General features: G+C 44.1%; 1 protein-coding gene across 1 annotated transcript in view; it reads left to right on the top strand.

Moving 5' to 3' along the window:
- The first annotated feature begins 5,126 nt into the window (after positions 1 to 5,126).
- CD38 (CD38 molecule) overlaps positions 5,127 to 15,464 on the top strand; it is a 70,457-nt gene continuing 60,119 nt past the window's right edge. Inside the window, exon 1 of the mRNA XM_025384988.1 lies at positions 5,127 to 5,521. Coding sequence (XP_025240773.1) covers positions 5,277 to 5,521 — 245 coding nt within the window. The 5' untranslated portion in view covers positions 5,127 to 5,276. The remainder of the gene's footprint in view (positions 5,522 to 15,464) is intronic.

Below are 15,464 nucleotides of genomic sequence, written 5' to 3' on the forward strand. Positions count from 1 at the left end.
GATGAGGAAATGGATATTTAATGAATAATTTGCAGGCAGTAGGAACTGTTGTCCATGTGGATATGTGGAATGAGGGAGAGGGAAGAGTCAAAGACTGTGAAATTTCTAGCTTGAGTAACTGCAGGAGATGTTGGTTCTTTTCACTGAAATGCAAAGGACCAGAAGAGGAGCTGGTTTGACAGAGAAAGATTAACAGTTCAGTTTTGGACAGAGTGAGTCTGCATTGCCTATGAAAGCACTCGAATGCAAATGTTGTCTTTTCTAACAACTCTTTGGTCCCTTCAGGACCTTCCAGCCATGAGCTCTCTCATCTTTTCGTGATCTCTCACCCTTCTTTTGCCCCTGCTTCAGTTTCTGTGGGACTTAGATGCCACGGATCATTATTAAAATCCCATCCTTAAGGTGAGTGGATGGCTTGAATCCAGGAGTTTGAAAACAGCCTGGGCAACATGGCAAAACCCCGTCTCTGCAAAAAAATACTATAAGTTAGACAGGTGTGGTGGTGCACACCTGTAGCCCCAGCTACTCAGGAGACTGAAGCAGGAGGATCGCTTGAGCCCAGGAGGTTAAGGCTGCAGTGAGCCATGGTCTCAGCACTGCATTCCAGAGCCTGGGTTACAGAGCAAGACCCTGTCTCAAAAAAATAAAACAAAACAAAAACAAACAAACAAACAAACCAAAAACCAAAAAACAAAGAACAAAAAACAAAAACAAAACAACTCACAAAAACCAAAACCAAAACCCATTCTTGCTTAAAGTTTCTGCTTCCTTGACCTTTTATTCTCCGTTATACTTACCGGTGTTAGGGGCTGAATGGTGTACCCCCCAAATTCATATGTTGAAATCCTAACCCTCAGTGCCTTAGAATGTGACTGTATTTGAAGATAGGGTAATAGCTTTAAAGAGGTAATTAAGTTAAAATGGGTCATTAAAGTGAGCCCAAATTCACTATGACTGGTGTTCTTATAAAAACAGGAAAACTGGACAGAGTTCACAGGGAAGACCATGTGAAGACAGAGTGAGAAGACAGCCACTTACAAGCCAACGGGAGAGGCCTCAGAAGAAATCAGCCTGGTGACGGCTTGATCTCATACTTCTAGCCTCCAGACCTGTGAGTCAATACATTTCTGTTGCTTAAGCCACCCAGTTGTGGCACTTTGTTATGGCAACCCTGGAACACAAATACATGCAGCAAATCCCAACCCTGTCAAATCCAACTCTGTTCACTTTCACCCTTTTGTTTAAACAGTGGTGAGTGGCTGGGCAAAAGAACACAACCTACTAACTGACCTTTTAAAAAATTCCTGACCACTTGATGATACCCTGAGAACCCACAGTCCATTTGCTCTCCTGGTCTCCTTCCAGGTCTACCAGCACCCCACCAACTCTTAGAAGACAGCTTTTTTTTCTCATTTCGCTGAGAAGCAGCAGAAAATTACATCCACGTCATCATCATCAAATCCATGAACTTCCCAACCCTGAAAGCTGTTTTCCAAATTCCTTCTGTGAGGTGGTGGAGCTCCTATCCACACTCTCACCTGTGCTTTGGATACCTATCACCAATATATGAGTCCAGGAGTTCAAGACCAGCCTGGGCAACATGGTGAAACCCTGTCTCTACATAAATAAATAAATAAATACAAAAAATTAGCCAGGCCCATGGTAGTACGTTCCTGTAGTCCCAGCTACTTGGGAGACTGAGGCAGGAGGATCACTTGAGCTCAGCAGGTCGAGGGAAATTACTGGAGCAATTGTCAGTTGTTGCCTGCCTACTGAGTCATCCCAGCATCCTGCAAACATACTGTGATAATCTCATCTTAGAACAAAATATCCTCTCCTGCCTTGACTGCCCAGCATCCTCTAGCTATGGCTTTATTTCCTGATTCCATTTTACAGAAAAGCTCTCCACACACACACAAACTCCAGCTAACTTACTGATACCACTTACCTTCTCACATAGTCTCCTAAACCTACTGTGGGTGGGCTTTGTCCTCATCATTCCTCTAAAATTATTTCTCTTGTCAATATCATCAATAACTTTCAGGGTACCCTTCCTCTTGTCTCAGGGATCATCCTTCCCAGTTCTCTTTGCTGAAGCTCTCTCATCTTTCTGACCTCTGCCACAGGAGTAGCCCATGGCTGAGCCTCTGGAACTCTTCTGTTTCTGCACACACTCTTCACATGATCTTATATATACTCTTGGCTTTAAAAACTGTCCATAGCTAAGACCTCCCTTATTAGTGTCTCCATCATTAATCCCTTGCTCAAACTCCAGAAGCTTATACCCAAGTGGCTCCTTGATGCCTCCTGCTGGGTGTCTAATAGACATCTCAAACTTAGCACATCAAAAACCAAATTCTTGATTCATGCCTCTTCCCAAGACCAAATCTACTTCACCTCCCATTTTCTCATCACTGGAGATTGCAGTGCTTTCCTTCCTTTGGTCAGTTACACAAATAAAAAATCTTGGCATCATCTTTGACTCATCTCTTTCTTGCAAATGCTACATCCAATTCATCAGCAAATCCTGCTACTGCTACCTTCAAACTCTATTCAGAATCCATCTTTTTTTTCTTTGCCACCTTCATTACTGGTATTACAGCCATTGTAACTGTTGTCCATCCTTATCCTCCTACAATTTATTCTCAATATCAAGCCAGATTGAGCCTTTAAAATAGTATGTCAGATCAAGTCATTTGGTGACCTTGTATGGGTTAAAAATAAAATGCACACGAATGGGTTAAAAATAAAATACAAAAACAGACACACAGACCAATGAAACAGAATAGAGACCTCAGAAATAAGACTTCACATCTACAACCATCTGATCTTTGACAAATCTGACAAAAACAAGCAATGGGGAAAGGATTCCCTATTTAATAAATGGTGCTGGGAAAATTGGCTAACTATATGCAGAAAATGGAGACTGGGCCCCTTCCTTACATGTTTTTCAAAAATTAACTCAAGATGGATTAAAGATTTAAAATATAAAACCCAAAACTATAAAGGTCCTAGAAGAAAATCTAGGCAATACCATTCAGGACATAGGTAGTGGCAAAGATTTCATAATGAAAATGTCAAAAGCAATTGCAACAAAAGCAAAAATGACAAATGGGATCTAATTAAACTCAGGAACTTCTGCACACCAAAACAAACTATCATCAGAGTGAACAGACAATCTGCAGCATAGGAGAACATTTTCACAATCCATCTGACAAAGGTCTAACATCCAGAATCTACAAGGAACTTAATTTACAAGAAATAAATAACCCCATTAAAAAGTGGGCAAAGGACATGAACAGATATTTCTCAAAAGAAGACATTTACACGGCCAACAAACATATGAAAAAAAGCTCAACATCATTGATCATTAGAGAAATGCAAACCAAAACCACAATGAGATACCATCTCATGCCAGTCAGAATGGTGATTATTAAAAAGTCAATAAACAACAGATGCTGGTGAGGCTGTGGAGAAATAGGGACACTTACACTATTGGTGGGAGTGTAAATTAGTTCAACCATTGTGGAAGACAGTATGGGGGATTCCTTAAAGATCTAGAACCAGAAATACCATTTGACCCAGCAATCCCATTACTGGGTATATACCCAAAGGAATATAAATCATTCTATTATAAAGATACATGCGTGCATATGTTCACTGTAGCACTATTCACAATAGCAATGACATGGAATCAACCCAAATGCCCATCAATGACAGACTGGATAAGGAAAATGTGGTACATATACACCAGGGAATACTGTGCAGCCACAAAAAGGAACGAGATCATGTCCTTTGCAGGGACATGGATGAAGGTGGAAGCCATTATCCTCAGCAAACTAACACAGGAACAGAAAACCAAGCACTGCATATTCTCACTCATAAGTGGGAGCTGAACAATGAGAACACATGAACACAGGGTGGGGAACAACACACACGGGGGCCTGTTGGAGAGAGGGGAGGGAGGGAGAGCATCAGAAAGAATAGCTAAAACGTGGGGCTTAATACCTAGGTGATGGATTGATAGGTTCAGCAAACCACCATGGCATGTATTTACCTAAGTAACAAACCTGCACGTCCTGCACATGTATCCCAGAACTTAAAACAAAATACAATAAAATAAAAATATAAAATATAAATAAAACGCACAGTCCAAAAAAGTCATCCTGTCCTACAGGGCCATGGGTGATCTGGCCTCCTGCTACTTTCCGAACTTCTGTTCTGTTTTCCTCAATGCTCTAGCCTAACTACAATTGGCCTCCTTGCTGCTCCCGAACAGGCAAAGGGCTTTTCTGCCTTAGAGTCTTTGCACCTGCCATTTCCTCTGCTTGGGAAATGTTTGTCCCAAGGGAGTTGGGTAACTTGATAGCTCACATTACTTAGATCTCTGCTTGAATGTCACAGATGTTGTCTTAACAAAGAAGAGGCAAGAAAAGCCACTTTATTATTTATTAAACTCCCACAGAGTGCAGTATTACTGTGTGCCAGACCCTGCTTCAAACACATTTCATGGACTATAAAACTGCATCTCTGAGCAACTCCATGGAGCTGGTAGGAAAAACTTATACTTAATGGGTGATTACCATGTGCCAGGTATTATGCTAAACACGTTGTAGATATTAACTCACTTAATTCTCGTAACAATCTCATGAAGTAGGTACTGCTACCATCCTGGCTTTACATCTGAAGTACGGAGTTGGGTAACTTGCCCCATGTCATCCCAGATGAACTACATTTGAACCCGGAGCTTAGCCACTGATGCCACTTGAGAGAAGGAGTCAGACTTGAGTCTTGAGTCTTTAAAGGTGGTTGACCAGGCATTTGTCAGAGTTAAGAAGAAGACCTACGACGACACCCTTTTCCAGGCAGAGGGCATTGTGTGCACACAGGTATAGAAGCGGGCAGCCCGCCCTCATGCGTTCCAGGAAGCAAATGTGGCTCAGGTGTAAAGTGCCCAGTTGATGAAGGGAGTTAGGGGAGGGAGTATAAGGATGTACTGGCTGCCCTCTTACCACATCTGCAGAGGATTAAGGTGGCTATTTCTCCCTAGAGGTGGAGTGGGTGGGTCACTGCACAGGAGCCTTGGTCTTTTAAACTCTTATTGGTGTAACCAGCGACTGAACTCTGAGGCAAGGGGTTGGGGGTGGGAAGGGAAACAGAGAAAAGGCAAGTGAAAGAGAAGGGGAGGTGCAGTTTCAGAACCCAGCCAGCCTCTCTCTTGCTGCCTAGCCTCACGCCGGCCTCATCTTCGCCCAACCGACCCCACCTGGAGTCCTATGGCCAACTGCGAGTTCAGCCCGGTGTCCGGGGACAAACCCTGCTGCCGGCTCTCTAGGAGAGCCCAAGTCTGTCTTGGCGTCTGTCTCCTGGTCCTCCTGATCCTCGTCGGGGTGGTCGCGGTGGTCGCGGTGGTCCTCCCGAGGTGGCGCCAGCAGTGGAGCGGGTCGGGCACAACCAGCCGCTTTCCTGAGACCGTCCTGGCACGATGCGTCAAGTACACTGAAGTCCATCCTGAGATGAGGTGGGTTGGCGACTAATGCCCACCGGTGGGCACTGCGGGGACAGCAGGGCCCGGCGCGCGGGGGAGGCGCCCAGATCGCCCGGAACCGAGCATGTTCCGTGGCGGGTCAGCCGAGAGCCCGCCGGGTGGTGCTGAGTAGGGAGTCCCGGGCTCGGGGCTCCGCGGGCCGCTTGCAGGAGCAGCTGACCTTGGCATCGAGCGTGCCCACGGGGGGGAGGGGGGCGCTGCTCGGTGGCTCTGCTGCGTAGCCGGTGAACACCTGGCACCGATGCCTGCCTTCTGGGCAAGGTGCCCTGAGCCCAGCCCCTCGCCGGGCTGCAGCCCACCCTCGGCACGCTCAGCCCCACTTCACCGCTTTAGGGACAGAAAATAACACGCAGACGCAGGCGGTCGCTGACATTTTCAACTTTTTCTGCGGTTTCCGCCCTCTGTCTCTGACCCGAAAGTGCCAGGACGGTTGCAGAGGACACTTGATTGTGGCTTGCAAAGCCTGTGGTCGGAGAGGAGGGTGTAGAAGGGCTAACCCACGGAAGTTAGTTTTATTCATTTACATAAAACAGCATTCCGATTCTTTTTGCGCGGGCTGAAATACATGTGACCAGAGAAGTAATTAACAAAACAATGTCAGCTTCTAAAAAGTGAGACATTACTTATATGATAAGGCGCAGCAACTCGGTGAATCTGTACAAACCTCGGGAAAAAACCACCACATGGGACCTTCCAATTTTGCCATGCTTCTTCCCAGCTACTAACCTCTCCTAAAAGGAACTGCTTTTTAGATTTGATTCCCAGGGCTTGCTTTCACAGGCAGGACTCATTTTCGTTTCTTGTAAAACAGAACAAGCCGGGAAGGGGGGAGCTGCTACTTTAGGTTGTGTGCTTGTGATAGCAAAATCCCGCATTTAAGCAATCCCAGGAAATGAGGGAAAAGACCTCCCTCGCTTCTCCGAGCACACGCAACTGGTTCCGGTTGCAAAATGTTCGCCTTCTGGGATTCCCAGCGTCCCGTTAGTTGTTCTATTTACACGTAATTAGATACTTAACGGAGAGAGAAACTAGAAGTTGAGGCGTTCCTCCAGGCTGCATTGTAAAGTATGAAGTGAAATCCAAAATGAAATGGTAATGTCAGAAAGCAACCTCATGCCGGAAAAAAAAAAAAAAAAAGGAAACTAACACTGGAAAAGGAAACTAACACTGGTCTTGAAGATCTTTCAATGTGAATACATATAGATTTATCTCATTTCTTTTAACAGCCCATAGTATTTCATAAACTAGATGTAACCATTTCCTATTGACAGGAAATTAGCTTATCTCCAATTTTTCAATCCCACTCATCCAACAAGTATCTGTTGAGCACACACTCTGTTCCAGGCAGTGATCTAGCTGCTGATGACACTAGTGAATGACAAAGTTCTCGCTCACGAAATTTTCACCTTAGTTGGGAGAAACACGATGTAATGAAAATCTTCATACATATATTGTGTGTACATATGGGAGTATTTCTGTAGGATAGATCTCTAGTGATGAAATTGCTGAGTAAAAGGGAGAATTAGGCTTATTTTAAGTTTTGATTTTTCCAAATTCCAGGTATTCCAAATATCCTCCAAAATAGTTGTGCCATTTTACTCTCCCATCATCAGTCTATCAGAGGGGATGCTTTCCCACAATCTCTTCAATGCTGAATATTTTCAACTTTTTTACGTAAGAGAAAAAAAAGCATCTAATTGTTCCCTCAGTATCAGTGAGTCTAAACATCTTGTGAATGTTTATTTGCCACTTATATTTTTTTCTGTGATTTTCCTGTCCAGATACTTGATACTTTCTATTGAGCTGCTTATTTATTTCTTCTTGTGGGAGCTTTTTATATATTTTAGATAATATTCACACACACACACACACACACACACACACACACACACACAGTCTTAGATCCCTTTTGGGATCTTGGGGAGGATTCTGCTGGTGAGAGAGTGTGAACTTCATCTTGGCCTGTCCACACCTGGACCTTCTCAGCACACAAGAGAGTATGAGGGTGACCATTTTGCACAGGACAGAATTCCAGCATGTTTGCCCCCTGGAGTGATGGAATGGCCACGTGCTCAACATCAGTGTCCCCACTGAGACCATGAGATTCATTAGAGCACTGGAAAGCATCATGCTCACCTGTGCTTCTCAATGCTTAGTGTTATGATTGAAGGCTTCCTTCAGTCCTACCTTTTGTTCTGGGGTTCTAAGAATCTTAGGTGCAGGCCAGGCACGGGGGCTCGCACCTGTAATTCCAGCACTTTGGGAGGCCGAGGCAGGTTGATCACGAGGTCAGGAGATTGAGACCATCCTGGCAAACATGGTAAAACCCAGTCTTTACTAAAAATACAAACATTAGCCAGGCATGGTTGTGTGCACCTGTAGTCCCACCTACTCAGGAGGCTGAGGCAGGAGAATCGCTTGAACCTGGGAGGTGGAGGTTGCAGTAAGCCAAGATCATACCACTGCATTCCAGCCTGGGTGACAGAGCAAGACTCTATCTTAAAAAAAAAAAAAAAAAATCGCAGGTGCACCTGGGACAGATTGAATGTGGAAGGGGAAGGCCTTCGAGGTGTGGGGCCTGGGTGCTGCTGTGGTTACAAACGGGGAAGTGAGACCATAAGCCTCAGTTGTGGAAGGAAAGGTGGAGTACTTATGCAAATTAGCTGATTCTAGGGGCTTAGGGTGCTACCACTAGAGTATCAGGGAATAGAATCTTCTAGAAGCAAAAGCTATTTGGAAGCCCCCAAAGTGGATGAAAAAGCTGAGTGGGAAACAACAGAGATTTCAGGACAGGGAGAAGAAAATACCTATTTCTGTGCCTTTTGGCCTCGTGTTTTGCTTCAGACATTGTTCCCAGGAAGGTCAGTGGAACCCACTGCTCAAGACACACACTTGCTCCTTGTTCTGGTGTCATAATAGCTGCAGAAAGTGGTGGTGTTTAGCCTGGAGAACATTTCTTTCTTTCTTTCTTTTTTTTTTTAAATCACAATGAACACTCATGGCTTCTCTGCTTCCTCCTTTTCTCTTTGTCTTAGGACTCTTGAAAAACAGCTGCCAAATGTCAGTTTAGATATTTTGGAGGGAAAAAAGTTGAGAAGCAATGTTTACGGGTTGTCTGCAATGTACTGAAACTACATAGTTGGTTCTTTTCAAACTTTCTCCTAATCCTGTCAGGAAAGTCCCAGGAACCACATTTTAGGGTTGGGGAAATGGACCCTGAGAGAGATGAAGTAACTTGGTGACGTGCTCTAGTCCGGCTGGCTATGCAATTTATGGAGCCTAGTGCAGAATGAAAATGTGGGGCTCATTTTTCAAAAAGCAGGAAACAGCTTTTCCTTTCTTCCAGGGTCTTTTCCTCCAATTGCCATGGTGGTGTTTGGTTGCTATTTAATGTTGAGCCCCTTTGAGCACAGTGTGTCCGGAATCGGTGGGTTCTTGGTCTCAGTGACTTCAAGAATGAAGCCAAGGACCCTCGCAGTGAGTGTTACAGTTCTTAAATATGGTGTGTCTACAGTTTGTTCCTTCAGACCTTCAGATGTGTCTGGAGCTTCTTCCTTCTGGTGGGTTTGTGGTCTCGCTGTCAGGGGTGAAGCTGCAGACCGTCAGGGTGAGTGTTACAGTTCTTAAAGGCAGCATGCCTGGAGTTGTTCGTTATTCCCGGTGGGTTCCTGGTCTCGCTGGCTTCAGGAGTGAAGTTGCAGACCCTCACGGTGAGTGCTACAACTCATAAAAGTAGAGTTGACCCAAACATTGAGCAACAGCAAGATTTATTGCAAAGAGCACAAGAACAAACCTCCCACAGCCTGCATGAGGACTCAACCGGGTTGACCTGGACTGGGCTGGTGGGTTGGGGGGGGGGGGGGGTAGCCTGCTTTTATTCCCTTATCTGGCCCCACCCACATCCTGCTGATTGGTCCATTTTACAGAGAGCTGATTGGTCTAATTTACAGAGAGCTGATTGCTCCATTTTGACAGAGTGCTGATTGGTACATTTACAATCCTTGAGCTGGACACAGAGTCACAGAGTGCTAGTTAGCTAGATACAGAATTAGCTAGATACAGAGTACCAATTGGTGTATTTATAAACCTTGAGCTAGACACAGAGTGCTGATTGGTGTATTTACAAACCCTGAGCTAGACACAGAGTGCTGATTGGTGCACATACAATCCTCCAGCTAGATATAAAAGTTCTCCAAGTCCCCATCTGGTTCAGGAGCCCATCTGGCTTCACCCAGTGGATCCTCCACTGGGGCTGCAGGCGGAGCTGCCGCCAGTCCCAAGTCACGCCTGCACTCCTCACCCCTTGGGCTGTTGATGGGACCCGGCGCCACTGAGCAGCGGGCAGCGCCCGCCGGAAGCTCAGGCCTCGTGGGGAGCCCACCACAGGGGGAGCCCACCACAGCAGGAGGAGCTCAGACATGGCTGGCTGCAGTTCCCAAGCCCTGCCCCGCCGGGAGGCAACTAAGGCCCTGCGACAATTTGAGTGCGGCGCCGGCGGGCCGGCACTGCTGGGGGACCTGGCGCAACCTCCGCAGCTGCTGCCCCGGATGCTAAGCCCCTCACTGTCCTGGGCTGGCCCGGCCGCTCCGTGTGCGGGGCCCGCCGAGCCTGCGCGCGCACCCGCGCCCGTCGGAACTTGCACTGGCCCGCGAGCGCCGTGCGCAGCCCTGGTTCCCACCTGCGCCTCTCCTTCCACACTTCCCCACAAGCAGAGGGAGGCAGCTTCCGCCTCAGCCAGCCCAGAGAGGGGCTTCCACGCGTGGCGGGCTGAAGGGCTCAAGCGCCGCCAGAGTGGACGCCGAGGCCGAGGAGGCGCTGAGAGGGAGGGCTGCTAGCACTTTGTCTCCTCTCAACAGGGATACTTGCAGGGACAGGGTGTCTGCTCCTTGTTCTGTAGACCTCAAAGGTGAGTCCTGAGGCTTCAGGGTCACTGGCCTCCTTTTAGGGAGCCACAACGCCTTGTCTTTGTACTTCAGGAATGATTACGAATCTCTGCAGGTAAAGCAGCAGAATGCCATGTCCTCTCCTGGTTGCCAGGACGTGTTCCTTGTGGTATGTTTGCCGGGTCTGTCCTGCAGACCCTGACTGAGCGACAGATGAAAGGAATACTCAGACACAGATATGCAGTGAAAGAGCGGCTAGGGGACTGCCTGATGCTGCTCGCTTTTATTCAGTACAGACCTAATGCCGAAAACCTGGAGCCAACCCAGTCTGTGGGTAATTAACATGGTTGTTCCCCCTTGCAGGGAGCAGTCTCGCCCAAGGGTGACCAAAGGTCGGTTTCCAGAAGTAAACAAGCTTATGTAGACAAACCCCCTACATTCCCTTGTACCTACTCCTCGCCCTCTGCCTCAGGGTAAGAGAATAGCTGCCTTCAGCTTATCCTCTCCAGAAGCTTTGCAGAGCCTTCTGACCTTTCAAAAGGTCTGCTTCTTTCCCATAGCTTCTCCCACCACTCTGACGGATCTCCTATATTTGATCTCACGTGTTTAACAATAACTTCTTAGAGCTGGGTCAGAAAGTATGCAGCATGCACCTGGCACTCCTAATACTGTGCCCATGATGGGCATTGCTGATTGTTCAGAACATGTTGGATGAGCCTGAGTCAGCCTAAGAATCTTCCACCCAGCGCACCATGGAGACGCTACCAGTTGGTTGGCGTTGCTCTGAGAGGTGACATTTCTTTGTGATTCTAGGTTAGAATCATGTTGTTTGTCATCCGAGACAGGGAAACCTAACACATTATCCGCCCCCAGGAAGATCCCATCATCATTCCATGCACCTTGAGTCCTGGGAGCTTACTTTAAAAAAAGTGACTGACACATGAATGCAGGTCTCCAAACAGAGGGGCGGCAGGATGAGGAGCCAGATGAAGAGAGTCAGGGGCCTGGGGCTGCTTAGCTTGGATGAATCTGATGGGAGGTGGGGTGCATCCAAGTGTCCTCTGCTGATGAAGAACAGACTTGTTGCAAGGGGGTAGGTGTGTGCTGTGTAAACAGACACCTCAGAATCAGGACCTCAAATAATAAATAGGCAAGAATAACAGCTGAGTTTGCCCAGCTCATCACAATTTAAAATCGGTTTTCAAAAAGTTAAGAGCATGGCTTTCATAGTATGCAGAATCAACACACATCAAAGATTTATTTACTCATTTATGAAAGAATCAGCAAAATGACAAACTTAGTTCAAAGAATATTTTGAGGCACTGAGTAGATATAAAACTGGTTAATGTTTCTCGGGGCAATAAAAAGCCATAAACTTTGGGGATTTCTTTTTTATCAGACAGAAATTATTTGCATCCTTAACAGAAAAGATCTCCAAGTTACCATCTAACTTCATAAGGTTTGAGTTATTAATCAATGGTAAATAGAAAAGACAAATATATGTTTTGCCAGATAATTAAATAGTTCTTGGTAAACCTGGCAAACAGTGCCCCAGTGTGACTCTGAAAAGACATGCCTGCCCATCTTTTTGCCTTATTTCCATGTTTTAGGTATTTTTGTAACATATTTATTCAATAAATATGTATTGAGCTCCTATGATGCCCCAGAAACTCTTTTAGATCCTGGAGATATAGCACTAAACAAAACAGATGAAATTCTTGCTCACATGGAAATTGTATTCTAGTAGGGGAGACAGACATTAAGTGAAACAGAAAAATATATCGTATGGCAGATGGTGGAAAGTGTTAAAAAGAGTACTGTGTGGTGTTTACAATTTACCCATTTATGAAGGAATTTGCAAGATGATAAACTCAGATCAAAGAACATTTTGAGGCACTGAGTAGATTTAAAAGTGGTTAGTTTCTCAGAGCGATAAAAAGTGATAAACTTTGGGGATTTCTTTTTTAGGTATGGTAGTAAAATAAAGAAGATGCTATGGTTTGCACGTTTGTCCCCTCCAAAACTCATGTTGAAATGTAATCCCAAAAGTGGCAGGATGAGAGATTGGCCCTTTAGGAGGTGATTGGGTCATGAGAGATCTGCCTCATGATTGGATTAATCCATTCATGGAATGCTGATTAATATGCTAATGGGTTAATGGATTGGGTTATCATTGGAATGAAATGGCAGGCTTTACAAGGAGACGAAAAGGGACTTGAGCTAGGATGCTTACCCTCCTCACCGTGTGATGCCCTGCCCTGCCTCAGGACTCTGCACAGTTCTGGTAAGCAAGAAGGTTGTCATCAGATGTGCCCCCTAAACCCTGGATATTTTGGCCTCCATAACTTTAAGGAATAAATTCATTTTTAAAATAAATTACCCAGCTTCAGGTATTCTGCTATAAGCAACAGACAGAGACTAAGACAGAAGGCTTTACTGGAAGGTGGCATTTTAGCAAAGACCTAAAGAAAGAAGGCGAGCAAAACATAGAAATATCTGGGGAGAACATCCTAGGTAAAAGGAACAGCATGTACAAAGGCCCTGAAAAGCAGCAAGCCAGCCAGTGTGTTTGGAAAAATTTTCTCTTATGGAAAATTTCAAAGATATGTAAAACTGGGGCTAATAATACAATTAACCCCTACTTACCCATTACCCAGCTTCAACAACTATCAACATTCTGCTGTTCTTATTTCACCTATTTACCCATTTTTTAAAAAGTGTACTTTAAAGCAAATTCCAGGGTTTATATAATTTTGTCTGTAAATCTTTCAGTCTGTATCTCTAATTCTTTCAGTCTGTAAATCTTTCGTCTGTATCTCTAAAACGAACATTAAAAAACACGACTATCATACCATCCTCCTACCTGACACAACTAATTTTTCATATCAAACAATATTGATCATGTTTAATTTTCCATGATTTTCTTTAAAATGTAGTTTTATAACTGATTTGTTCTAATCAAGATTTGCACATTGCATTAAAAATAAATGTATCTTACATTTCCTTTAATTTACAACCATTTCCCTCCCCCATTTAAGAATGCATATTAATTTATTAAACAGAGTGGGCAATTCATCTTGTAGAATTTCCCACCTTCTGGGTTTGGCCAATTACATCCTTGTGGTGTTATTTAAAAATCCTCCTCTATTCCCTTCATTATCTGTTGACTGAGAGCTTGGCCAATCAGAATCACTTGAACGAGCTGATTACACCCCCTCTTTCTGAAATGTTTTCTTCCCTTGAGTCTATACACACTGTTGACTTCCAAATTTATATTTCTAGCCCAGACCTCTCTCCAGTACTTCTGCTTGCTACTGTGTTTTTCATAACTTTCTGATTTTTTTTTAGTATCCAATGCTAGAAAATACATCCATTTCGAGAAAGAGACAAATTATGAGCTCATATTGATAATTTCATTTCAAAGTAAAGGGCACAGAGTTTTTATTTAACATTTTAATTTTATGCTTGTTTCTCCTTTACACTGAAAATCTTAGTTCCCAATGACATTAATGTAATTATGTATTTACTTCCCATATATATGTTGTATATAATTGTTTTATATATACATATGTGTATATATACTATTGCTAATGAAATGTCTACTGAAAGATGTAAGTTTTCTCTGTGTTTCTTTTGGTCCTTGGGATACAGGACTTATCCCGGTAATGATGTATAGTCAAAATACTATGTACCAGTGTCTGGTACCTTAATTAAAGGATCTCTCTGTCTGCTGCATTGAGAACAGGTGGTAGCAGGACAAGAACATCAGCCTGGAAGCCATTTGGAAGCTCTTTAGTAATTCAGATAAGAGGTGATTTTGGCTTGAATGGTGATGGATGATGCTGAGAAGTGGGTGGATTCTGGATATGTTTTGAAAGTAGATCCCATGTGATTTGCCGTGGGCTAATATATGGAATGTGAGAGAAAAAGAAGAAACAACAATGCTTCCAAGATTTTGGGGCAGAGGTGCTGAAAAAAATGAATTTCCATTTATCAGAAAGAGAAAGACTGTGGTAAAGCAAGTTGGGAAGGAAGCAGCAGCTCGGTTTTCCACATTCAGTAACCCTCCCTTATCTAGGGTTTCACTTTCTGCAGTTTCAGTTATCCATGGCCAGCCATGATGTGAAAATATTAAATGGAATATTCCAGAAATAAACAAGTCATAAGTTTTAAATTGAGCCCTCTTCTGAGTTAGTGTGATGAAATCTCATGATGTCCCACTCTCTTCTGCCCTGGATGTGAATCATCCCTTTGTCCAGCATATCCATGCTGCGTATTTTACCTGCCTGTTACTTGCTTAGTATCCATCTCAGTTATCTGATTGAAAAAGCAGTACATATACACAGGGTTTATATGTACTATCTGCAGTTTCAGGCATCACTGAGGGGCTCGGAACATAACCCTGGCAGATAAGGGAGACTACTGTTTTAGTGGAGATGTTGATCAGAAGACTGGTTCATATGAATATGGGGGTCCTGGAGAGAGGTCTGGGCTGGAGATATAAATCTGGAAGTCAACAGTGTATGCAGACACAAGGAAAGAAAACATTTCAGAAAGAGGGGGTATAATCAGCTCATTCAAGTGATTCTGATTGGCCGAGTAAGATGAAGATTGGAAATTGACCAATGGATTGGTGACTTGACAAGGTCAGGTTGGGAGGAGTGGTAGTGATGAAAGCCTATGTGGAACAAATTCAAGAAAAAAACAAATGAGAAGAGAGAGGAATTAGAGACTGTTGCGCATAGATAACTCTTGCAAGAGGTTTTGCTGGCCAGGAGAACAGCAATACAAGTGAAGTAGTGGCTGGATGTTTTCCAAAACATGCAACTTAGTTTTCATAGAAAAGAAATGGTTTTTCTTTTTCTACTTACTCAGTTTTGTGCACAATTTAATTAAATTATATAAGTAAAAACCACAAGCATGAACATGTTTATAAACAGGTAAATAAATAACAAAGTAGATAGAAACAAAAATTCTCAGGTGTGCAAAAGAGTAGTTTATTAGCTGTGTAGAAGATAGAAAACTTGCTTTTA

This window comes from Theropithecus gelada, chromosome 5, assembly GCF_003255815.1.
Source record: "Theropithecus gelada isolate Dixy chromosome 5, Tgel_1.0, whole genome shotgun sequence".
Taxonomy (NCBI): Eukaryota; Metazoa; Chordata; class Mammalia; order Primates; family Cercopithecidae; genus Theropithecus; species Theropithecus gelada.